The sequence below is a fragment of the Hoplias malabaricus genome, chromosome 14 (genome assembly GCF_029633855.1).
Source record: "Hoplias malabaricus isolate fHopMal1 chromosome 14, fHopMal1.hap1, whole genome shotgun sequence".
Classification (NCBI taxonomy): Eukaryota; Metazoa; Chordata; class Actinopteri; order Characiformes; family Erythrinidae; genus Hoplias; species Hoplias malabaricus.
The window spans coordinates 18,615,381-18,641,385 of NC_089813.1; the positions used below are offsets into that span (position 1 = coordinate 18,615,381).

A 26,005-nucleotide genomic window follows, 5' to 3' on the forward strand; every position below is an offset into this window, starting at 1 on the left:
GTTCACTGTACTTTGTTTCTGTAAAGAAAATTCCTTCTCTTATTGCTGCATAGCTTTGGACCAATTACTTTCACCTCACTGTTGCATTGATTACCCACAAGTCACTGCAACTGGAGACCTTCTCCCCTCAGAAACGCAATAAAATACTCAACAAGTAAGTTAACATTTTTTAAGAATATAGCACCATTACTTTGTTATACCAAATGGAAAAAAAATGTATTTCAAAAGGCATATGCACATTTATAAATATTCTCTATTTTATATCCTCATTGCCTTTTTTGCTGTTTGGACTAAGTGTTCTGCATGCTAACGTCAGTAATATTTTTCTTTGCAGGTATGGAGACATGAGGAAAAGCATTGGTTTTAAACTACGAGATATGTGGTACAATCTTGGTAGGGACCTGTCTTTTGGTTTTGTTAGCAATAAACACAGAAAAAATATAAACTGAGGTCATCCTCACTCTGAAACATATTATTGGTGCAGAATATGTTTCTGTAAATTTTTTTTTTGCATTGTAATATTTTCCAGCTGTATCTAGCTCACTAAAAGTAACATATATTAAAAATATTAAAATATGTGCAGTATGTGTGCTTTTTGATTAACTAAACACACAGCAAAATTTTCATTTAAAAAACCTTACCCCAATTCAGTGGCTCAAAGGTTCGTTGTGAAACACTTAATTTTTCCACTTTTGTTGGTATTGTTTTCTGCAGGTAATTGTTAGCTTGATGTCCAAACAAACATCACATTCATCAGGTGGGATTTAGAACATTCTTGCATCAGCAATGTACTTGTTTTAATCTTGTGTCTCTGTGTTCATCAGGTCCCCATAAGATGAAGTTTATACCTGCCATGGTAGGCCCAGTTTTGCAGGTCACACTAGTTCCAGAGCCAGAGTTAAGGAAAGCCACAATCCCAATTTTTTTTGACATGATGCAGTGTGAACACCACTTTAATCCCAACCACACCTTCCAAATGGTGAGACTTTTGAGGAAAAGAAACACTGGTCAAGTGTTAACATTATGTGACTAGACTATACATGACTAATATTTGCAGCAATAGTATGTCCAGAGAAAAGTTAATATTATACAGTGACAATTGAGGGAGGGGTGTCAAATGTTCTCCATGATGTAAAAGGAAACCAGTACAGCACAGATATTTGATTAGTCTTATAGTCCTTAAATACAATGAGCTCACAAAGTAGTTACATATATTATATGAACAAATTTATTCGCTACATTCAAATGCATATGTTCCATGGGATGATAACTGGTGGTATGTGATATGACCTCAGAAAATTTGAACAACTCAGCAATAAAACTGCTTTAAAATGTTGTACCTTGATAGCTTGTTAGCTACACTTGATAGTGTATGTGTCCTGAAAATCCATATGTACATAAAATTTTGAATTTCCCACAAAATTATCCCACAGCTTAATTCAGAAAGGTAATAAAATGTATTAAGCAACCTAGGTAGTTAGATACTTACATAAACATACATTCTTGGCTTGAACAATGCTAACATTAATGATGGGAATTAAATTACTTCTGCAATTATTGGTCATTATATAATGTACAATGAAATGTGTCTTTTGATTCCCATCCATGGCAGTGAATAAAAACACACACACTTAAAAAAAATTAAATAAATGGATTAGTTTTAAAAGCCAAAACAATAAAAAAAACCTCATTAAAGCAAGATTGTCTCAGTTCGTACACAATAGTATGTGTAAGTGTAACCTCAGTTTAAAACACTACCTGCAGAGCAGATTCAGAAAAGCCAATGGGTGATCAAGCACCAAACCCTATTAGAGAAATTTGATGCCTTACACACCCTACTAACACTCAGCTCTATTACTACTTTATAAATGACAATAGACTAAGACTTGTTCCTTTTTAACAGAGAAATGGAATTATAGGACTTATTCTCAGCCACAGATTCTCTATCCACAAGGAGTATCTGATACCTTCAGTGCACTAACCTGGCCTCACTGTTAGAATTCTGCCAGTTGCATTCAAATTGGCTCTCTGTATATATGCATATACGCACGTCTGTGTATCATTTTGTACTGGCTCTTACTGGTCTGACATCAATTGTAGTGTATGTATATAAATATATATAATATATATATATTTATATATTGTATTTGTAGCGTTTGACCTTATTCAAACTCTTCTGATTAATGACATTTTGACTAATGATAATAATTGTTATTGTTATGATTGACTTAAATGACAAAACATTAACAAGTAGTTAGAGAGTGAATACTGTCATCACTACGTGAGTTCTTCAGGATTTTCAGACTTTTAATGAACAGACTCCACACACTGTTATTTCGAATAATGGAAATATTTTATTAAAAGAAAAGAGACTATTTACTAGACATAGCACGATCTTAGAAATTCTCACTGGATCAACGCAGGTCAAACTAGTTCGAATTTAAAGATAGGCTAGGCGATATGACTTGACTAATGTGTTGCTAAATGAGATTTAATTAATGTATGAATTTATCAAGAGATTTAATTCATTTTTCAGCTCTGGAAGTGCGTAGTTTTAGCTTACTTTTCTGTCGATCTCAACCACTCGATGGGTACAGAGGCGCTTTGAGGTTATGGGAGAGAGTCCCGCTTAGTTCCCGCAGTTCTTCCGTGGAAGCTTTCAGGCTGGGTCAGCGTGGATTTTAGTCACACGCGAGTCAGGCCGCCTAGGGCGTACCCAGAGCGTGGTGACGCAGATGAAAGGATTTCCTCTGGCTAACTGTCCTGAGTGGGAGGTTCCATCCATATGGAAGCTTTGGACGAGAAGTTTTGCTGGTCCTTGCAGTCTCCAGAACTAAAAATCAAATTAATAAGCTTATGCTTATTTTACTATTTTCGGCAGTGTTTCTTACTCTGGCCACGAATAAGTTTTACCTACTTTGATCAGTCGTGAGATTAAACTTGGATTGGGCGACAAAACATGAACACAAATAAGTAACAGAATGATTACTGAGAGTTACTCGAAGTTACGCTGTAGTTTCTGTCTCACACTGCTAACTAGCACAAGGCGTCCCTTGGAAGTTGAGTGAGGTCCTTAGTTAGAGTCTTTGAGTAGTTTCATCGGCGTAAGGAAGAAGGAAGAGCGCGACATGAGGAGCGTAGCGGAAAAGAGGAGAGGGTCGCAGAAGAGCGTAGCGGAAGAAGAAGAAAAAAGCCCAGAAGAAGAGTCAGGCATCCCCTTTTCAGATGTGGCGGGGTCACGCCTATTTGGGAGGTATCCTTCCTTTGATTGGATCCTGGGTCTGAGGCTCACGTGACTTGTTTCACATTTCAGAGAGAGAGAAAAGATTCACGTATACACATGAAACTGAATAACGTAAAAATTACTTATACATGCTTGTGGTATAGCACAATGAGTGTCCTGGATTATTAATATCAAATATCTACGTATATATATCTTGGGTATTTTACGATTACATCCCACTACAATATTATGCTGGAAGTTAGAAACTAATTCGTTTTCCTAATCAGAGACAGAAATTTTCCTTCATGATTGAAACAGTAATACACATCACTTCATTAGTTAGTAGACATTCACTTTGAGAACAACAGAGAGTAACATTCATACATATTGCATAAACATATTTATAAATACTCGATTAAGTCCGTTATGTATTTAGACGGCAGCAGGGCGAAACATGATTTCGCAAATGTCCACTTGGGGTTGCTGTTGGTCCATGTTATTCGTTTGGTTCGGATCGGGTTTTCAGGAGTTCAGTGCGAGGTCAATTCTGTGTGCCATCTGTGTGATTTGCAGACGATAATCAGTGCCATCTTGACGCCGCTCGTAATAAAACTGGGTTGTTAATCCTAGTCTTCACCACTTTGTTTGATCTTCTTTTTGCCTAAAAACGTCATAAACTGGCTTGTTATCTTTCCATTCATGGAGAAGAGGAGGGGGTCATGGACAAGCGTCCTGGTCAGCCTTTGATGTGCGTGAGTTTGTGAGTGTGTGTGGGGAGGGGTGCAGAGTCTGTACGCACACACACAATTTTGTGGAATGTGGGGTTCTGTCCCAAGAAATCCTTATTCAGAGTGGAGAGTCTTTCATTCAGAACTTTTCATTTCTTTATTCGATCCATACTCCACTACACAATCGTAAAAACTGCCTCCTTCCGCCAATATAGCAGACTTGTGATTGGTCCTTTTGCGTATCAGTCAAATTTCTTGTCCTGCAGTAGGCGGTTCATAGCCACTTTACATGGCAAAAGGTACCAGACTCTCCCTAGAGAGACTGGCAATGTGAGACTACATAGAACTGCCATAAGATGCTGTCTTGTCAACAATGACATTAATTTTGTCAGGGTCTGATGACACTCTGTCTTTACTCGTGATATGTTCTAGAAACCTTACTGATGTTAGCATCAAACACATTTTTATTGAGCTTAATTCAATGCTCCCTTAACCCCCTGGAGTCTGAGGCTTTTCGGCCATGTCTGAGGTGATCTGACATGCCTTGATATTTTAACAAATTTCCCTGCTTTTTGTTTAAATTAACTCTAAACGTGGACTTCCCAAAAACCAGGTGCTGATATATAATGAAAAAAAAAACACATTGTGAATGTCATGATTCACGGAGGGCGGCCTTTGTTAAGCGGAGACATGGACAACAACAAACAGAGCCATGTGCTGAGAGAGCACATGGCGGGGAAAACAGACATGACAGGACGAGGGCGTGACAGATGTCCCCCCCTGAACGCGCAACTCCTGGGGCGCGTACACCTAAACCCCCCAGGAGCTGGCACAGGAGAGGGCATGGAAAACAAGACAACGAACCAACTGGAGACAAGACTCAGGAAATGGAGCTGGGGACTTGACAGGACCGGAAACTGGGGACTCGACTTGGTACAGGAGACTGAACAAGAGACTGGACAGGTGACTTACAAAATGAAACAGGAGACGGGACTAGGGACTGGAATGGACTAGACAGGACAGGAGTGGACACACCTGGACAGGGTGATTGGTCATTATATAATGTACAATGAAATGTGTCTTTTGATTCCCATCCATGGCAGTGAATAAAAACACACACACTTAAAAAAAATTAAATAAATGGATTAGTTTTAAAAGCCAAAACAATAAAAAAAACCTCATTAAAGCAAGATTGTCTCAGTTCGTACACAATAGTATGTGTAAGTGTAACCTCAGTTTAAAACACTACCTGCAGAGCAGATTCAGAAAAGCCAATGGGTGATCAAGCACCAAACCCTACTAGAGAAATTTGATGCCTTACACACCCTACTAACACTCAGCTCTATTACTACTTTATAAATGACAATAGACTAAGACTTGTTCCTTTTTAACAGAGAAATGGAATTATAGGACTTATTCTCAGCCACAGATTCTCTATCCACAAGGAGTATCTGATACCTTCAGTGCACTAACCTGGCCTCACTGTTAGAATTCTGCCAGTTGCATTCAAATTGGCTCTCTGTATATATGCATATACGCACGTCTGTGTATCATTTTGTACTGGCTCTTACTGGTCTGACATCAATTGTAGTGTATGTATATAAATATATATAATATATATATATTTATATATTGTATTTGTAGCGTTTGACCTTATTCAAACTCTTCTGATTAATGACATTTTGACTAATGATAATAATTGTTATTGTTATGATTGACTTAAATGACAAAACATTAACAAGTAGTTAGAGAGTGAATACTGTCATCACTACGTGAGTTCTTCAGGATTTTCAGACTTTTAATGAACAGACTCCACACACTGTTATTTCGAATAATGGAAATATTTTATTAAAAGAAAAGAGACTATTTACTAGACATAGCACGATCTTAGAAATTCTCACTGGATCAACGCAGGTCAAACTAGTTCGAATTTAAAGATAGGCTAGGCGATATGACTTGACTAATGTGTTGCTAAATGAGATTTAATTAATGTATGAATTTATCAAGAGATTTAATTCATTTTTCAGCTCTGGAAGTGCGTAGTTTTAGCTTACTTTTCTGTCGATCTCAACCACTCGATGGGTACAGAGGCGCTTTGAGGTTATGGGAGAGAGTCCCGCTTAGTTCCCGCAGTTCTTCCGTGGAAGCTTTCAGGCTGGGTCAGCGTGGATTTTAGTCACACGCGAGTCAGGCCGCCTAGGGCGTACCCAGAGCGTGGTGACGCAGATGAAAGGATTTCCTCTGGCTAACTGTCCTGAGTGGGAGGTTCCATCCATATGGAAGCTTTGGACGAGAAGTTTTGCTGGTCCTTGCAGTCTCCAGAACTAAAAATCAAATTAATAAGCTTATGCTTATTTTACTATTTTCGGCAGTGTTTCTTACTCTGGCCACGAATAAGTTTTACCTACTTTGATCAGTCGTGAGATTAAACTTGGATTGGGCGACAAAACATGAACACAAATAAGTAACAGAATGATTACTGAGAGTTACTCGAAGTTACGCTGTAGTTTCTGTCTCACACTGCTAACTAGCACAAGGCGTCCCTTGGAAGTTGAGTGAGGTCCTTAGTTAGAGTCTTTGAGTAGTTTCATCGGCGTAAGGAAGAAGGAAGAGCGCGACATGAGGAGCGTAGCGGAAAAGAGGAGAGGGTCGCAGAAGAGCGTAGCGGAAGAAGAAGAAAAAAGCCCAGAAGAAGAGTCAGGCATCCCCTTTTCAGATGTGGCGGGGTCACGCCTATTTGGGAGGTATCCTTCCTTTGATTGGATCCTGGGTCTGAGGCTCACGTGACTTGTTTCACATTTCAGAGAGAGAGAAAAGATTCACGTATACACATGAAACTGAATAACGTAAAAATTACTTATACATGCTTGTGGTATAGCACAATGAGTGTCCTGGATTATTAATATCAAATATCTACGTATATATATCTTGGGTATTTTACGATTACATCCCACTACAATATTATGCTGGAAGTTAGAAACTAATTCGTTTTCCTAATCAGAGACAGAAATTTTCCTTCATGATTGAAACAGTAATACACATCACTTCATTAGTTAGTAGACATTCACTTTGAGAACAACAGAGAGTAACATTCATACATATTGCATAAACATATTTATAAATACTCGATTAAGTCCGTTATGTATTTAGACGGCAGCAGGGCGAAACATGATTTCGCAAATGTCCACTTGGGGTTGCTGTTGGTCCATGTTATTCGTTTGGTTCGGATCGGGTTTTCAGGAGTTCAGTGCGAGGTCAATTCTGTGTGCCATCTGTGTGATTTGCAGACGATAATCAGTGCCATCTTGACGCCGCTCGTAATAAAACTGGGTTGTTAATCCTAGTCTTCACCACTTTGTTTGATCTTCTTTTTGCCTAAAAACGTCATAAACTGGCTTGTTATCTTTCCATTCATGGAGAAGAGGAGGGGGTCATGGACAAGCGTCCTGGTCAGCCTTTGATGTGCGTGAGTTTGTGAGTGTGTGTGGGGAGGGGTGCAGAGTCTGTACGCACACACACAATTTTGTGGAATGTGGGGTTCTGTCCCAAGAAATCCTTATTCAGAGTGGAGAGTCTTTCATTCAGAACTTTTCATTTCTTTATTCGATCCATACTCCACTACACAATCGTAAAAACTGCCTCCTTCCGCCAATATAGCAGACTTGTGATTGGTCCTTTTGCGTATCAGTCAAATTTCTTGTCCTGCAGTAGGCGGTTCATAGCCACTTTACATGGCAAAAGGTACCAGACTCTCCCTAGAGAGACTGGCAATGTGAGACTACATAGAACTGCCATAAGATGCTGTCTTGTCAACAATGACATTAATTTTGTCAGGGTCTGATGACACTCTGTCTTTACTCGTGATATGTTCTAGAAACCTTACTGATGTTAGCATCAAACACATTTTTATTGAGCTTAATTCAATGCTCCCTTAACCCCCTGGAGTCTGAGGCTTTTCGGCCATGTCTGAGGTGATCTGACATGCCTTGATATTTTAACAAATTTCCCTGCTTTTTGTTTAAATTAACTCTAAACGTGGACTTCCCAAAAACCAGGTGCTGATATATAATGAAAAAAAAAACACATTGTGAATGTCATGATTCACGGAGGGCGGCCTTTGTTAAGCGGAGACATGGACAACAACAAACAGAGCCATGTGCTGAGAGAGCACATGGCGGGGAAAACAGACATGACAGGACGAGGGCGTGACAGATGTCCCCCCCTGAACGCGCAACTCCTGGGGCGCGTACACCTAAACCCCCCAGGAGCTGGCACAGGAGAGGGCATGGAAAACAAGACAACGAACCAACTGGAGACAAGACTCAGGAAATGGAGCTGGGGACTTGACAGGACCGGAAACTGGGGACTCGACTTGGTACAGGAGACTGAACAAGAGACTGGACAGGTGACTTACAAAATGAAACAGGAGACGGGACTAGGGACTGGAATGGACTAGACAGGACAGGAGTGGACACACCTGGACAGGGTGATTGAACAGACAGGGACAGACAGGGGAACCAAAACAACCTGGGGGTACCCAGGACTGGCAAAAGTCTGTGGAGCTGTCTGAGAAGCCAGCCTGGGCACAACTTTAGGAATCGGCCCCGAAGTCCTAGGGGCCAACCTACGGACACGAACTGATGCGGCTGGAGCCACAGTCACTGGTACAGGAGTGGCTGGAGCCACAGTCACCGGTGCAGGAGCGGCCAGGGCCACAGTCACGGGTGCAGAAGTGGCCGAACCACAGTCACGAGTGCAGAAGCGGCCGGAGCCACAGTCACGGGTGCAGAAGCGGCCGGAGCCACAGTCATGGGTGCAGAAGCGGCCGGAGCCACAGTCACGGGTGCAGAAGCGGCAGGGGACGCTGCTTTCGCAGGGATGGACGCAGCGAGGAACACCGCCTTCTCAGGAGCAGGAGCGGCGGATGCCGCCTTCTCTGGAGCAGGAGCGACTGAGGAAGCCGCCTTCTCAGGGACGGGAGCAGCCTGGGTGACCGCCTTCACAGGGACAGGAGCGGCCTTGGTGGCCACCTTCGCTGGAACAGAAGCGGCAGGGGACGCCGCTTTCTCGGGGACAGGAGCAGCCGTGGAAGCCACGATTCCCGGAGGGCGGACTGACGGAGACGGACGCACACGCTAAAACACAGTACTTTTAATTAAACTAAAGATATAATAAAACAAAGACAGGCAACTACGGAAACAACAAGCATAGGAAATGAAATGAGGAAAACGACAGAGACAGACAGACCAAACTAAGACACGGAAACACTGGAGGCGAAACAAGATATAGAGGAAAGAAACGACATGGCTTAGGGAGAGAAACGAAACGACTTGACTTAGAATGAGAATGACACAAAACGACATGAATAGAAAAGAAAACGACTTGACTGGTAGTGGGAAAGGAACAACACGAATGACCGATACACAGAAGTGACACAAGGGAGCTTAAATACATGAATAGATGAGACACACCTGAAACAGATAACGAGGATGGCAGACAAGGAGGCGGAACAAAGGCGGGACAAGGGCAGAGACATGGACAACAACAAACAGAGCCATGTCAGGATGAAGGCGTGACAGTGAACTTTGTAGATGTCACGAATCACGGGGCGGACTGACGGAGGCGGACGCACTTGCTAGAAAACAAAGAAACAAAACAAACACAAATGGACTTAAGGGCAAACACGAAGTGAGGAAACAACAAGAGTAGGAATTTAAACAAAACGACTTGACACGGAGAAGGAAGGAAACAACACGACATGACTGGGAAACGAAACGACTTGACTAGACCAGGAAAGAGCAAAACAACAATACAATACAATGACTGATACCAGGAAGTGACAAAAGGGGACTTAAATACATCAACAGACAAGACACTCCTGAAACAGATAACGAGGGTAAAGGACAAGGAGGCGGAACAAAGGCGGGACATGGGCGGAGACAAGGACAAATAAACAAAGCCATGTGCTAAATGAGCACATGTCTAGGAAAACAAACACAGGACGTTACAGTAGACATCTATGTTGCCTACACACTCATATTTACAGCTTTCTGATAGTTTTTCTTCTATATGAATCTGGTGTGGACATTGACTATTCATGAGATAGGTGTGATACACAGGTCCCCACTGTCAAATATAATGGCCCATTAGCCCCAACTTGAAAACTGTGCTATTTCCATTATTTAGCAATGACACAGCCATACAAGTGAGTTTCAGATGACTGTTGAAAGCATCAGAGAGCACCCAAACTTTATTATTACCGGTCAGCTGAAACTGTGCATTTATAAAACATAAAAAAACATAACATCATAACATCAATGCTAATCAGGTCCAAACATGCTTCAGAAAAATTTATCAAATATATTTCACTTTCTCATCACAAAATGAAGCCGTTCCTCCTCAGGTAGCCGTAATGCGTGACTGTGCCATCTTTGAGTTCCACGCTGTGTGAAAACATAGTCGTGTGCATTTGTTTATGAGCATTTTCAGACCAGTAAGAGCAGATGGATTAGCTATTATATGTATATAAATGAGTGGGCCATCATGGGTTGCAGTCTGAGTCTCAGACAGAGACATGTCTCTTTTTACTTGTTGTTCTATAACAACCAGGTAAAAATGCATTTTCAACCACAATATATTTGAAAAGTAAACCCTTTAGAGTGTGGGTATGATTATAATGATTCTAGGACAAAAGCTCCTGAGTTGTGTTAAGTTTTTGGGGCAAATTTTGATTTATCCCGCTATCGGGAGTGCCAAATCCAGGGGGTTAAGCCAGTATATAGGCAGTATGTAGGGGTGAACCCTATACCATAGCCTATGGTATTGTTAGAAACTGGCCCAAATTCACTAAGACCCTCAGATTCAATTTCCTCTAAGTTACCTTCAGCCCACTGTCCTCCATAGCCGGATCTGGGGAATTCAAGTGACACTGACACTAGGGTAGTGAATAAAGAGAGTTCCACTTTATTGAAGAAAGCACAGGGTATATATGAGTCCTGCATCTGCTATCTAAATCTACAGGATGACAGGGAAAGGGTGGGGGCATTCGATTGATAGGGGTGATTTATGTTCTATTAATCTAAGGGTCTACGAAGGAAGAAGCAAGGTTAGTAAAGATTAGGATGTTCTTGCATGACTGAGCCAAGGGCTGCTCCCATGCAAATCATGAGTGCGCAGAGAAAGGGAGGAGTAGGTACACGAGAAGAGAGAGCAGATGACATCGGGCGAGCAGCTTGTGGTCAAACAGATACATCACTGCGTGAAAGCAGAAATGTTGACATGGGTGTCTGAAGATGGAAAGGTGCTAGTGTCTAACAAGTATAGCCTGATGCACACCTCTCCAGAAATGTAACTATGCATCACATCGGTACAGACTTCAATATCTTGTCCATCTCAGAAAAGAAATAGAAGAGAAACAGTACCATGTGGAAAAAACATGCTGGTTTTGTGTTTGGTTGTTTCCTGGCATCTCATGTAGACTAACCCAAACAACACCTTACTCCCTAAATAGTGCATCTACAGAGAACTACAATTTAAACAACCCTTACGTAGCCTAATGTGGCGCCACAGTGGCTTAGTGGTTAGCATGTTCGCCTCTCAGCGTTGGGATCTTGGGTTCAATTCCCATCTGGGTGGAGTTTCCATGTTCTCCCTGTGTCTGTGTGGGTTTCCTCCGGGGTCTCTGGTTTCCTCCCACAGTCCAAAAACATGGAGGGTAGGTGAATTGGCTTCTCTAATAAAATGTCCTGGTGTATGAGTGTGTATGTGAATGAATGTCTGTTTGTGTGAGTGAATGTTTGCATGCCCAGATAAAGATTGGTGCTCTGTCCTGGGTGAAATCCTAGTGCCCAATGCAGTCCTCCAGGTGGACGGTCGTTCCTGGTTGAGAGTACGCTGTGCGCGTTTGGCTGCAGCTTCTCGCCAGTGTGTGTGTGGATTGAGTGTTGTGAGCATTCTAAGCAGTGTGGATTGTAAAAGTGTCCTTGGGTGTCTAGAAAGGCGCTATATAAGTGTAAAGATAGATAGATAGACCTACTGAAATTTAGGCCTCCAAATATGCTTAGCATGATTTACATTAATATTGTTGCAAAGGCCCTGTGGTACACAATTATATTCAAATAACCCATGTGGAGTTGTGAATGCTGTGTATTTCTAATATTTGTCACTAATTGGAAAATTATAATTTGTCCATTGTGCAAAAGATTGTATTACCTCAGAGTGCCGCTAGACTGATTGATTTGGAAGAAGGTGCATGTCCTTAATTGTTCAGGTGTGGAGGCTTTTTTCCTCACCATGACAAAGGGTAATGTGTGTTCACTAACTCTGGCGTAACTTTGGATTAAAGATCTTTTTCAAGGTTAATTATATTTATAGGGTGGTCCATTTATATGGATACACCTCAATAAAAAGAGAATAGTTGGTGATATTAACTTCCTGTTCGTGGCACATTAGTATATGGAAGGGGGGAAACTTTTCAACATGGGTGGTGACCATGGTGGCCATTTTGATGTTGGCCATTTTGGATCCAACTTTTGTTTTCTCAATGGAAAGAGGGTCATGTGACACATCAAACTAATTGGGAATTTCACAAGAAAAACAATGGTGTGCTTTATTTTATGTGTTTTAACGTAACTTAATTCTTTCATGAGTTATTTACAAGTTTCTGACCACTTATAAAATGTGTTCAAAGTCCTGTTTTGGATTGTCAATGCAACCCTTTTCTCCCACTCTTCACACACTGATAGCAACACTGCAGGAGAAATGCTAGCACAGTCTTTCAGTATCCGTAGTTTCAGGTCCTAAACCTAGTCAAAATAAGCATCGTTTCATGCAATATTTCTGTAAACAAACAAACAAAAAATTCTTAACTTTTTAACACGCTTGCAAAATGGTAAATTGATCCACTTTGGCTCTCAAGCTCAACCACCATTAAAATACTGTGCTGTGTAAATGCTGTGTGCAAATATTTCAAAAAAAGAGTCTCCAAAATCAAATTCCAAAATCTTATAGCTAAATAAAGACATATATTAAATAATTATTTTGCTTCTAATTCTTAAGTTTTTGACTATAAACATGAAGGTTTATATTTACTAAGTTGATAAAGAGTTAATTTAAATGCTTCAGAACCCAGTGTTTTATATTTTTCATACAGATTTTTATTTTATTTTATATCTCGCCCAAAAGCCAAAAACACTTCATTTCTTTGCGATTTTGCTGTTTGTTACTTATTTTTGAATTTGTTTTTCAGCCAAAAATTATGACCTTGTGAACTTTTTACAATAGGTGTGTCCCAATTCAGGGCCTAAGAAAGGTCTGTCTTATGAAGGCTGTTCAGTGTCTTCTTCGAAGGCCAAACCAAAATGGGACAGTATACTCTAATGCAGATTTCCTGTTTGACTGCTGTTACCATCATTTGGCTTCTGAACCTTAAATGAGGGCCAAAGCTTTCATTTTATTTTTTGCCTTTTAAAAAGAGCTGGACATGAAAGTGTTTTATTAAATTGGATTTCACTAAAAAGATCTGGATTATTTAAATTCTAAAAATTTAGTTCAGACCCTATTTTAATACAGGTTACAATTATATACATAATTTTAGTTTAGTTTAAAAATAAATTGTAATTTGAAACAGATAGTCCTGTTGATTCAATGCTCTCCCACTGCGTTTACTGTTTTGACACATTTGTGGCTTTATATGCTTGTTTGTGGTTATTTTTATAGTAATAATAATTTTCAGGGTGGCACGGAGGCACAGCAGGTAATGTCGCAGTCACACAGCTCCAGGGACCTGGAGGTTGTGGGTTTGATTCCCACAGTCCAAAAACACACGTTGTTAGGTGGATTGGCGACTCAAAGAAGTGTCAGTGTGTGTGAGTGTGTGTTGGCCTGTGAAGGACTGGCGCCCCCTCCAGGGTTTATTCCTGTCTTGCACCCAGTGATTCCAGGTAGGCTCTGGACCCACTCTGAACTCTATAAGTGGTTACAGATAATGAATGAAGGAATGAATAATAATTTTCAATAATTTTTTTTTTCACAAAAACCTCATTATGACCCCAAAATCTCTTTCTGCTCCATCTGTCATGTATTTTCTCTGATGTGTATTCTCACCCAATACACTTAACAGTAATCTTTAAAATAAACAGTGATCATTTAAGTCAGTGGAAAAGGGAAAGTCTATATTTATTACCACGAGATAGCTTTTTGATGTGAAAAGAGCTCAACAGCACTCTCCTGTAAACAGTATTTTACAGAAATAATTGTACAGGCCAGTGTTGTTTAACACTTTGGGAGATAAACGAGAGATAAAATGGTTCATTCATAGATAAACACTACATTTACCCACATTTAACAAACTGTTCCTTGCTCATGAGAGTACATTTTCCTTCTTAATATGCATTCATTCATTCATTGTCTGTAACCGCTTATCCAGTTCAGGGTCACGCTGGGTCCAGCGCCTACCTGGAATCACTGGGCGCAGGAACATACCCTGGAGGGGGTGCCAGTCCTTTACAGGGCGATACACACACACATACTTTCACTCACACACCCACACTAGAAGCTGTGTTACCGTGCCACCCCTCCTTCTTAATATTTGAATAATAAATTATCTGATGTTAAGTACAGTAAGTTTAACACCCCATTCACTCCTCTGCTGACATCGCAGTATTCTGAAATCGCCACAGCATGCAATGAACCATGTGATATCTTGGCTGGGGAAGGACAGTCCTGTTACATTGTTCGTTTCTTTGGAAAAGGATGCATTTGACAGCCGCATTTTGAAAGAGTTTCCAAAATGGGACATTGTGGTGATGTAATCAGCCTACAAATGCATCCTTAGAAAGATACAGCCCCCAAAATGAGATGCATCGTATGTAATACCTGACTCTGTGTTTCCTGATTATCCGCCATTGTTTCAGTCTTCAGTCTGTTCTTGATGTCCCTGTCTCTATCTCCGTCCCCAGATCATTAATTGCACATTGCACCAGTAAGAGCAGAGTGTGAAGGTTCAATTAGCAGGGTAAGAGCACAGTTTTGTTCAAAATATTGCAATGCACACAACATTATGGGTGACATACCAGAGTTCAAAAGAGGACAAATTGTTGGTGCACGTCTTGCTGGCACATCTGTGACCAAGACAGCAAGTCTTTGTGTTTTATCAAGAGCCCCGGAATCCAGGGTAATGTCAGCATACTACCAAGAAGGACGAAACACAATGCGGACAATGTGAAACATGTATTGTTCTCTGATAAGTCCTCCTTTAATGTTTTCCCAACATCCGGGAGAGTAATGGTGTGGAGAAGCCGTAATCTTTATTAACAAGACCAAAAGAAAACAAACACGATCAAGGAGTTACACAAATGAAACAAGAACAGACAGGAAGACTGACAGACAACCGAGAACAGGGGTAGACATGGGAGACACCAAGAAAGAGAAACACACATCTACACACACAAGAACCGACAAGGGAACACTGAAACAAAGGGAATATATATACACAGATTACTGATAAGGAACACCTGGAGACAATAACGAGAGGGCAGGACTACAAAGAAGACTCGGACGAGAGGGCGGAGCTAAGGCGGGACTAGGGCGGAGACAGTAAGAATAAACAGAGCCATGTGCTAAATGAGCACATGGCTAGGGAAACAAACACAGGATGTGACAGTAATGTTTAGTCCAGTTCTTTGTGTAAGCCCTCCAGTTCCCTGTGTAAGCCCTAGTTCTATTTTGTAGTTTAGTTCTTTGTGTAGCTCCTCTGTTTTAGTTCCTGTGTTGTCCACTCTTTTTTACCTGTTGTTCAATAAAGTCCCCTGCACTTACCTCCATCCCTCCACATTGTGAAAGAATAGTGGAGCAGTTCAAGGAGGTAGTGTGTAATTTCTGTCCTTGGCTGCAATCTTAAGCTCATTCCACAATTTTCAGGGCTCAGAGGCTGGAGGTGTCTTTCATGCCCAGAGTGTAATTTGCTAATATAAACATAGAAATATTCTTCAGATGGATTTTTTACTGCCTTGAGGCAATGGCTCTAAACTTACATACATACATACATACATTTTCTTTTCCGCTTCTCCATTTCAGGGTCGCGGTGGCAACAGGGCGAGCAAAGAAGCCCAGACGTCTCTGTCCCTTGCAACATTCACCAATTCCTCCTGGGGAATCCCAAGGCGTTCCCAGGACAGCCAGGAGATATAATCCCTCCAGCGTGTCCTGAGTCTACCCCGGGCCTCCTTCCAGTTGGACATGCCTGGTATACCTCCAGTGGGAGGTGTCCAGGAGGCATCCTGATCAAATGCCCAAACCACCTCAACTGACTCCTCTCAATGCGAAGGAGCAGCGACTCTACTACGAGCTCCTCCCTAGTCACTGAGCTCCTCACCCGATAATGGAGAGTACGCCCAGCGACCTGTCGGAGAAAGCTCATTTCGGCCGCTTGTATCTGCGATCTTGTTCTTTCGGTCATTACCCAGAGCTCATGACCATAGGTGAGGGTGGGGACGTAGACTGACTCAGCTCTCTCTTCACCACAACGGTGCGGTACAGTGACCGCATTACTGCAGACGCTGCACCTATCCTACGGTCAATCTCACCATCCCTCTTCCCATCACTCGTGAACAAGAACCCAAGATACTTGAACTCCTTCACTTGGGGCAGGTTCTCACCCCTTACCTGAAGGGAGCATGCCATCTGTCTCCGGGAGATAACCATGGCCTCAGACTTGGAGGTGCTGATCCGCATACCGACCGCTTCACACTCGGCTGCAAACTGCTCAAGTGAACGCTGGAAGCCTCCGTGCAAGAAGCCAGAAGAACAACATCATCCGCAAAAAGCAGAGATGCCACCTCCTGAGCTCCTCGACGGAAGCCCTCCTGCCCCAGGCTATGCCGCGCCACCCTGTCCATGAATATCAGGAACAGGAGTGGAGATAAGGCACAGCCCTGACGGAGTCCAATGCCCACACTGAACAAGCCTACTACCAAGGATGCGAACACAACTCAAACTCTGAGAGTACAAGGACCGTAAGGCTCGCTGGAGCGACCCTGGCACCCCATACTCCCGGAGCACCTCCCACAGAATCTCTCGGGGAACACGGTCGTATGCCTTCTCCAAATCCACAAAGCATGTGTAGAGTGGAGTAGCAAATTCCAACACCCCCTCAATCATCTGTGCAAAAGTAAAGAATTGGTAGTTCCACGGCCAAGACAAAATCTGCATTGTTCCTCCAAAATCCTAGGTTCGACTATCAGACAGATTCTCCTTTCCAGTACCTTGGCATAGACTTTCCACGGTAGGCTGAGAATTGTAATGCTATGATAATTGGCACACTTTCTCCGGTCCCTTTTGTTGAAAATAGGAACCACCACCCCGGTTTGCCAGTCCAAAGGCACCGTTCCCGAGGTCCATGCGATATTGTATAGGCGTGTCATCCAAGACAGCCCCACAGTATCAAGTGCCTTCAGTAACTCTGGGTGAATCTCATCCACTCCTGGAGCTTTGCCACTGCGAAGCTTTTTCACCACCTCAGTGATTTCAGCCAAGGAAATGGAATCTGACCCCCCAGACACTTCTGGCCCTACCTCCTGCACAGGAGGCATGTCTCTTGGGTTAAGGAGTTCCTCAAAGTGCTCCTTCCAACGCCCAACAATACGCTCAGTCGAGTTCAGAGTTTCACCATCCTTGCTGAGCACAGCTTGGACAGTGTCCCCCCTCCCCCTCCTGAGCTTTCGGAGTATTTTCCAGAACCTCTTTGAGGCCTCCCGGAAGTCATTCTCCATGGCCTCTCCAAACTCCTCCCATGCTCTGGATTTTGCTTCAGCAACTGCCACAGCTGCTGCCTTTTTCGCCTGCCGGTACCCATCCGCAGAATCGGAAGTTCCCCGAGCTAGTCAATCTCGAAAAAAGCCTCCTTCTTCCACTTGACAGCTTCCCTCACCCCCGGTGTCCACCAACGGGTTCTTGGGTTGCCACCATAACAGGCACCGACAAGCTTTTGACCACAGCTACATGCAGTCGCTTCCACGATGGAGGTCCGGAACAGCGTCCATTCAGACTCCATTCCCCCTACCTCCTCCGGAACATGTAAGAAGTTCTCTCGGAGGTAAGAGCTGAAATCCATCTGGACAGAGTCATCTGCCAGCTTTTCCCAGCACACCCTCACTATACGTTTGGGTTTACCAGGTCTGTCCGGCAGCTTTCCCCGCCATCGGATCCAACTCACCACCTGATGGTGATCGGTTGACAGCTCAGCCCCTCTCTTTACCCGAGTGTCCAAAACATACAGCCTCAGGTCAGAAGACACAACCACAAAGTCGATCATTGACCTTTGGCCCAGAGTGCTCTGGTACCAAGTACACTTATGAGCAATCTTATGTTCGAACATGGTGTTCATTATGGACAAACCATGGCTAGCACAGAAGTCCAACAACATTACACCACTCGGGTTTAGATCAAGCAGTCCGTTCCTCCCAATCACTCCTCTCCAGGTTTCCCAGTCATTGCCAACTTGAGCATTGAAGTCCCCCAGTAAAACAATAGAGTCAGTGCATGGAATCCCCTCTAGAACTCCAGTCACTGCCTCCAAGAAGGCTGAATATTCCAAGCTGCTGTTTGGTGCATACGCACACACAACAGTCAAAGGTTTCCTCTCTGCAAGCTGGAGCCGCATTGAGGCGACCCTCTCGTTTACTGGGACAAACTCCAGCTGTACAGGCGCCAGCCAGGGACTTGTGAGTATCCCCACACCCGCCCGGCGCCTCTCACCCTGTGCAACTCCTGAGTAAGAGAGAGACCAACCCCTATCGAGGAGTTTGGTTCCAGTGTGTAGAGGTGAGCCCAACTATATCTAGCTGGTATCTCTCAACCTCACACACCAGCTCTGGCTCCACCCCCCCCCCCCCAGTGAAGTTATGTTCCACGTACCAAGAACCAGTTTCTGCTGACAAGTTCCATGACGCCAGGGCCCCTTCGCCCCCGCTCTGTGCCCGATGGGCATTGCACCGCACCCCTACTCTGGATCTTGCGGACGGTGAGCCCACATGATCCTCCCACGTTGCCATTTCGGGCTGAGCCCGGCCGGGTTACATGGGCTGCCCGGCCACCAGGCGCTCGCCGTCGGACACTAGGTCCCGGTAACCCTTTCCCGGGCAGGGTACACTGAATTTTAATGGGTGTACTCATAGGAAGGCTTTTGGATCATGTTTGTCTGGATCTTCACTCCAGACCTGTTCATCATGGGAGACCCTACTGGGAGCTAACAGCTCCTGACGACATAGCCCTGGAGGTCATGAGACCACACAAGCCCTTCCGCCACGACAAGGCCCTGATCCAGGAAGGGGCTCTAAACTTAATTGAAATAAAGTCACCCTGGACTGAATCTACAAATTCTGCTCTCTCAATCCATTCTGTTCCCTTCTCTTCTACTGATTGGAGTTTTCTAGTGGATTTTCAGAATAAAACCTCTATGAAGTGATGACATCAAATATAAAATATTACATTTGATCAGACAAAGAAATCTTGTCATCTTTTAGGAATAAATGGTCAAAATTTGTACATATCTGTATAATGCCTTTGCAAATATGATTTTGAACAAAGTTGTTAGTTGCAGTGTTGTGTTCTAGTTTTCTTGTGTGTTCATGTCAGGATTTTTTTTTTTAACAGTTGCAATGCCTGAACACTTTTGTATAGTTAATGAGAAGACCCAACATACTTTAAATAGGACAGCACTAGGTAAAGTCATATAATAATTCAGAAAATTCACGAAAAAGGAAGATATGCTTCAAAAATTTAATGGACTACAAAAGCCTGATCTGCTGCAATAACTTTATGTGGTTGAAAATGTAGTATTAGGAAATGAAAAGAGGTTATAGATTTGTGTGTGTTGCAACTGCAAGTGTTGTGTTCTAGTTTTCTTGTGTGTTCATGTCAGGTTTTTTTTTTTGAACAGTTGCAATGCCTGAACACTTTTGTATAGTTAATTAGAAGACCCAACATACTTTAAATAGGACAGCACTAGATAAAGTCATATAATAATTCAGAAAATTCACGAAAAAGGAAGATATGCTACAAAAATCTAATGGACTACAAAAGCCTGATCTGCTGCAATAACTTTACGTGGTTGAAAATGTAATATTAGGAAATGGAAAGAGGTTGTAGATTTGTGTGTGTGGATGGGAAAAGGTGGCATCAGTAAGAGGACTGAGGACTCATCATGGAAAGAGAAGGTGCTTGGATGAGGGAGTACAGAGACCCTGCATTGAACAATTCTTGTTACCGGGTTGTTCAAATCAGTTGGCTGAAGTCCAATTACAGGTTACTCACCACAGTTTACAGAATAACAGCACCTTTGCTACTACTTAAAAATTCCTCAACTAAACTTGTGAGTGGTAACTCCTGTACCCCTCTCTCATACCATGCCAGTGGCACCGCTAGTCACTTCCTTATGGCCTTGTTCATAACCATTTCCATCCTCTCTACTTCTCAGATTGAAACATCATAAACTGTATCCTAATACCTAATACGAGGCAGTAAGCCAAACTGCAGACACCACAATGTCAACTTCCCTGGCAAACATGACCTATCCATGCTATTAACAGCCTTCAACAGTTTAGCCTTTAGTCCTACAACTTGCTCTGTATCATTTAGTGCTGCACTATACCATTTACCTAAACTCTTTTTACTGGTCTCTCAAGTACCATAGGGATCATTTCTCCTTCCATCAGAAAATATTCCTGTTTTCCTTTGACAATCGACCGACTTCTAGACTTGCTTGGTTTAACTTTCAGCCTAGCCAACCTTAAATTATAATTTAATTTCTCCAGCAACTGGCGTGTGCAAGGCACAGTAGTCATGTAAGCCCTAATTGGGGGGAGCTGAGTACTGTCATGAAACCTGCCACCTAATTACTACCTCCATTGCCATTGTAAATGCTAAAGGTGAAACTGTACATCCAACCATTATTCATTCATTTATTCATTCATTATCTGTAACTGTTTATCAGTATTGTGGTGGGACCAGAGCCTACCTGGAATCAATGGGCAAAAGGCAGGAATACACCCTGGAGGGGGCTCCAGTTCTTCACAGGGCAACACACACATTCACTCACACCTACGGACACTTTTTTGAGTCGCCACCTACCAACGTTTGTTTTTGGACTGTGGGAGGAAACAGAAGCACCCGCAGCAAAACCCATGGGGACACAGGAAGAACACACCAAACTCCTCACACTCAGTCACCCGTAGCAGGACTTTCCAAACATTATACCTATTTCTAATTGCTACTATAATATAACAAATTCCTCTGTACTAAAGCAAAATTGAATATCCTCAAAGTATGCTTTAACCAGCCTAGGAACCTTATCTGGCACCTGGAAGATTTCAAGAGATTTCCACATAAGTTTATGTGGCACTGAGCTAAATACATTAGCTAAATCTAGGAAAATGACATGTAAATCCTTACCCTCTTTGCTGTCTGAATCTGATACCAGATGTTGCTGCTATGTTCCAAACAACCTGCAAAATCAGAAACCCCTGCCTTTTATATGGATGTATCAATTAATTTGTTTAATTTTGCTTTCAAATAAGTAGCAAGTCTGCATACTATTACACTACAGAAAATCTTACCCTCCACATTAAGAAGACTTATGGGCTGAAACTGTTCTTTACTCACAGCATCTTTCTTCTTAGGGATAAGGAAACTGTCTTTTCCAATCTTTCGAATTATCCCTTTCTTCCAAACAACAACCATCAAACTCCACAAAAACTTTAAGACCTCAGATGCATATTTGTACACCCAATATGGCACACCATTAGGCCTTGGAGTAGAACCTGCCTTTGCATGACACCCCACATCTTGAACCTTACTCCATTTTGGTGGTCTAACCTCCATTTGCTGCTCAATTTCATCTAGTGGCAGAATATCCTTTGGCAACTCTAGCTAATTTGCTTTATCTTTATCTGTATACACACCATTGAAATGCTCCTCTAATTTCCTCTTTCCAACTTTTAAACTCCCAGATTTCTGCTTACCAAAAAAGGTCTTCACAAAATTAAAAGGATTTCTAAAGAACCCTGCCCTAGCATGTTCATTCTTTTTCTCAAATTCTCTGCTCTCCTTAACACTGCAACTATACCCTTAAGCTCTTTCTGTAGGACCTTAATATAATTTCTTTCCTCTTCCCATAATCACCTCAACTGATTTCCTGAATTGCTTCTTCTATTCCTACTTGCCATCTTGACTTCACTCTGTCTTGTCTCCTTTGCTTTTTCTGCAACATACAAAACCTTGCCATTCCATTTTCATAAATAACTATACTTAATCTATTCAATTTCTTCTCTGCTGATCCCTTCAAACCAGCCAATATGCCTTTCAAATCATCCTTTATACACTTCCACCAAATCTTATCTACTCTTCCCTCTAGTTAACATTAGGTTCGTCTTCCTGTACATTTGTGCTGGTGTTCTCTTAATGTGCAAAGTTGAGTCGTGAGATGATTTTGTCAGGATCGAAGGATGCAGTTGTAAAAGCAGCAGAGCCCGTCACAAAAGCAGGAAGGATGTGGAATGTAAAAGTGGTCGTGCAGGTAACCAGGAGCTCATTAGAGCTAATTGATGTGATTGGCCAAGTACAATGCAGAAGAGCAGGCCTTGGGTAAGGTGATTTGGGGAAAGCTTTTAGTAAGGCCACATCACCAGGGAGAAGTCAAATTGTGACTACTTTTATTCACGAGCAGGAAGAGGACACGAGGTGTGCACTGTCACAGGCAAAACAAGGCCAGTTGTTTTGAAGGGAAAATCTAAAGAAGCAGAAGATTTCCTGGCAAAAAATATTGGCAATGGAGGCAAGTCGTATGAAGTTTTAGCTGGGAACAACTTATGACGTCCTTGCACCACCACAAAATCTAGGACAGTGTGTAGGTGAAGTCCCTAGTTGTGGATTATGTACAGGGGTTGGCACACTGAAGCATATTCTGTCAGCTTGTAAGGTTTGTTTGTCAAAGGTTCAGTATACATGGAGACATAATCGGGTTCTAGCATGGTTTTAGCATGTTTGTTGGACAGCAAATGGCTAGAGGTTAATGCATTGACTGTAGTGGTTTTAGTGATAAAATTGTTAGGTTTGTGCCTGTGGAGGACTTTTTTCCAGAATGTGCGCAGGCTACTGATATTGCTAGATGGGGTGAAGCGCAAGATTGGAAATTGCTAGTTGACGTAGGTATATGAAGCTTTCAAAAGGAAGAAGCTGAAGTACGCGGATAGCGGCAGCTGAGGTGAGGGAATGCGGGTGGCAGATACATGTAAGATTGGTGGAGATAGTTGTTAGGCGATATGTAGCCTAGTCTGGCACATCCCTTCTTGTGCAGTTTTTCACCAGGGCCTGAAACTAAAGGCAGCTGTGAAGGTGTTATCAGAATAAACTGAAAGGTCTAGCCATGGTTGTGGATATGGAGAGCACATATGGAGATTGCATTGGGAAATGCACTTTATAAATTATATTGTGATTGTTAGTGATATAGCACATAAAGTTCTCATGGAACTGATGGCACTGAGCATGCATTAATGGTGCCAGTGGGGCTAGGTACAGCCTTATGATGCATTTCCACCGCTTGGGTCAAGCTCTACACAGCTCAGCATGCTTAAAGCTTGTTGCTTTTCCACTGGCAGGGCTCCCCCAGTTTCAAACTTAATGTGGGCATCCAAGCCCACCCCTGCCATAGAGGAGAGCAAAGACAGTCGCAGCCTTGGATGTTTTTTATTCAATAAGTATAGAGGTATAATTTGAATTGGTTTATAATTAGTGTCTATGATGTTATTGAGGTCTGGTACAATCTGGATACCCAAATAGGTAAAGCAATCAACAACTTTGATTCTACATGATGGTTTATCCTTTCCATCTGATTTAAAAGCATATTTGATGTTTTACCTTTGTTTATCTTGTATCCAGAAAACTGGATCACTAAATATCTTAATTAGATCTAACAAAGCAGGAATAGATTTTTCCAAATTATTTAAAAAAGATAATGACATCATCTTCATGTAATCCTAATAGTGTCACGCCCTAGTCTTGTCATGTCTGTTTTTCCGGACATGTGCTCGCTCTCAGCACATGGCTTTGTTTCCCTAGTCCCGCCTTTGTTCCGCCTCCTTGTCTGTGTCTCATCTGTTACCCTGCCCCTCGTTACCTGTCCAGGTGTAGCTTGTCTGTGTCTTGTATTTAAGTTCCCTTGTGTCTCTCCTGTTGGTCGGACATTTCACCTTTGTTTGTTCCCAAGTCATGTCGTCTTGTTTATCTCCCACTTCTAGTCAGGTCGTGTTTGTTTCCTAGTTTGTTGTTTTGTGTATTTCCTGTCGTTATTTAGACTCATGTCTGTTTGTTTCTACTTTCCCTCGTTTTGGTTTTTGCTCCAGTCCAAGTCTGTTTTGTTATTCCTTTTTTTGTAAATAAAGTTTATCTGTGTTTTAGCGTGTGCGTCCGCCTGCACCAGTCCGCCCCCTGTGATTCGTGACAAATAGGTGTTCTTGCTGACCTATGTTTATTCCTGAGATGTTAGTTTGATATCTTATTGCAATCGCTAAAGGTTTAGTTGCAATGGTGAATAATAATGGACAGTGTGGATCTCCTTGTCTACAACCTCTATGTATTTTAAAAGACTTTGATATATTATTGTTTGTTAGTATTTCTGCATATGAATCACTATAAAGTAACCTTATCCACTTGTAAAAATTTCTTCCTAGGCCAAAACATTCAAGTATTTCAAAGATATAATACCACTCCACTCTGTTGAAGGCTTTTTTTTAGCATCTAGTGACATTAAGGCCGTATTTGGTTGATTTTTTTATTATGAAGTATGTTCAAAAGTCTTCTAACATTATGAAAGCCCTGCCTGCCCTCGATAAAACCATTTGGATCCTTTCCAATGATCCCTGCATTATCCCTGCAATGGGCGGTATGGTGGTGCAGCAGGTAGTGTCGCAGTTACACAGTGCCAGGGACCTGGAGGTTGTGGGTTCAAGTCCCACTCTGGGTGACTGTCTGTGAAAAGTTTGGTGTATTTCTGCATATGAATCACTATAAAGTAACCTTATCCACTTGTAAAAATTTCTTCCTAGGCCAAAACATTAAAGTATTTCAAAGATATAATGCCACTCCACTCTGTTGAAGGCTTTTTTTTAAGCATCTAGTGACATTAAGGCCATATTTGGTTGATTTTTTGGATTATGAAGTATGTTCAAAAGTCTTCCAACATTATGAAAGCCCTGCCTGCCCTCGATACCCGGTTTTCTCCAGGTGCTCCGGTTTCCTCCCATGGTCCAAAATCACACGTTGGTAGGTGGATTGGTGACTCAAAAGTGAGTGTGTGAGTGAATGTGTGTGTGTGTGTGTGTGTGTGTGTGTGTGTTTGTGAAGGACTGGTGCCCCCTCCAGGGAGTATTCCTGCCTTGAGCCCAATGATTTCATTAAGGCTTTGGACCCCCGCGACCCTGAACTGGATAAGTGGTTACAGATAATGAATGAATGAATGAATTATCCCTTCAATCCATCTGACTAGAATCTTGGATAGTATTTTTACATCAGCGTTAAGGAGACTAATTGGCCTCAGATATTCACATTGGTTGTTTGATTTGGCAGCTTTTGGTATCAATATTATTAAAGACCTTCTTAAAGACAATGGATGAATCCCATTGTGGAAGGATTCCTTAAACATTTCTAGTAGTGGTAACTGTACTTTACTTTTAATTGTAGTTTAGTAGTGGGATCTAAGATACAATTAAAATCACCTGCTATATACAACTTCCTGGAAGAGTAGAGAAATCAAAGAATTAACTTTGGAAAAAATATTTCATATTCTTCTATTTCTTGTAACGGAATAGAGTCATGGATTAAAGTAATAACGCTTCTCACTTGGGAGGAAAAACGAGCTGATAACACTCTTCCTTTCCACCTTCTTCTAATCCTAGATTAATCTTCGTATAATTAGTTTTGGAAGAAATATAATATGAGAGTGTATTGATTTCAACCTATTCATGACTTGTTTATCCTTTTTGAGTTTTTGTAGCCCTCTACA

General features: G+C 42.1%; 1 protein-coding gene across 2 annotated transcripts in view; it reads left to right on the forward strand.

Annotated features, from left to right (window-relative positions):
- dock5 (dedicator of cytokinesis 5) overlaps nt 1–26,005 on the forward strand; it is a 208,447-nt gene that overhangs the window by 128,460 nt on the left and 53,982 nt on the right. Inside the window, exons 30-32 of one of the 2 annotated variants that reach the window (XM_066643473.1) lie at nt 54–154; nt 335–393; nt 825–979. The exons of the other annotated variant lie outside the window; for it this stretch is intronic. Coding sequence (XP_066499570.1) covers nt 54–154; nt 335–393; nt 825–979 — 315 coding nt within the window. The remainder of the gene's footprint in view (nt 1–53; nt 155–334; nt 394–824; nt 980–26,005) is intronic. 2 annotated transcript variants of the gene reach the window in all.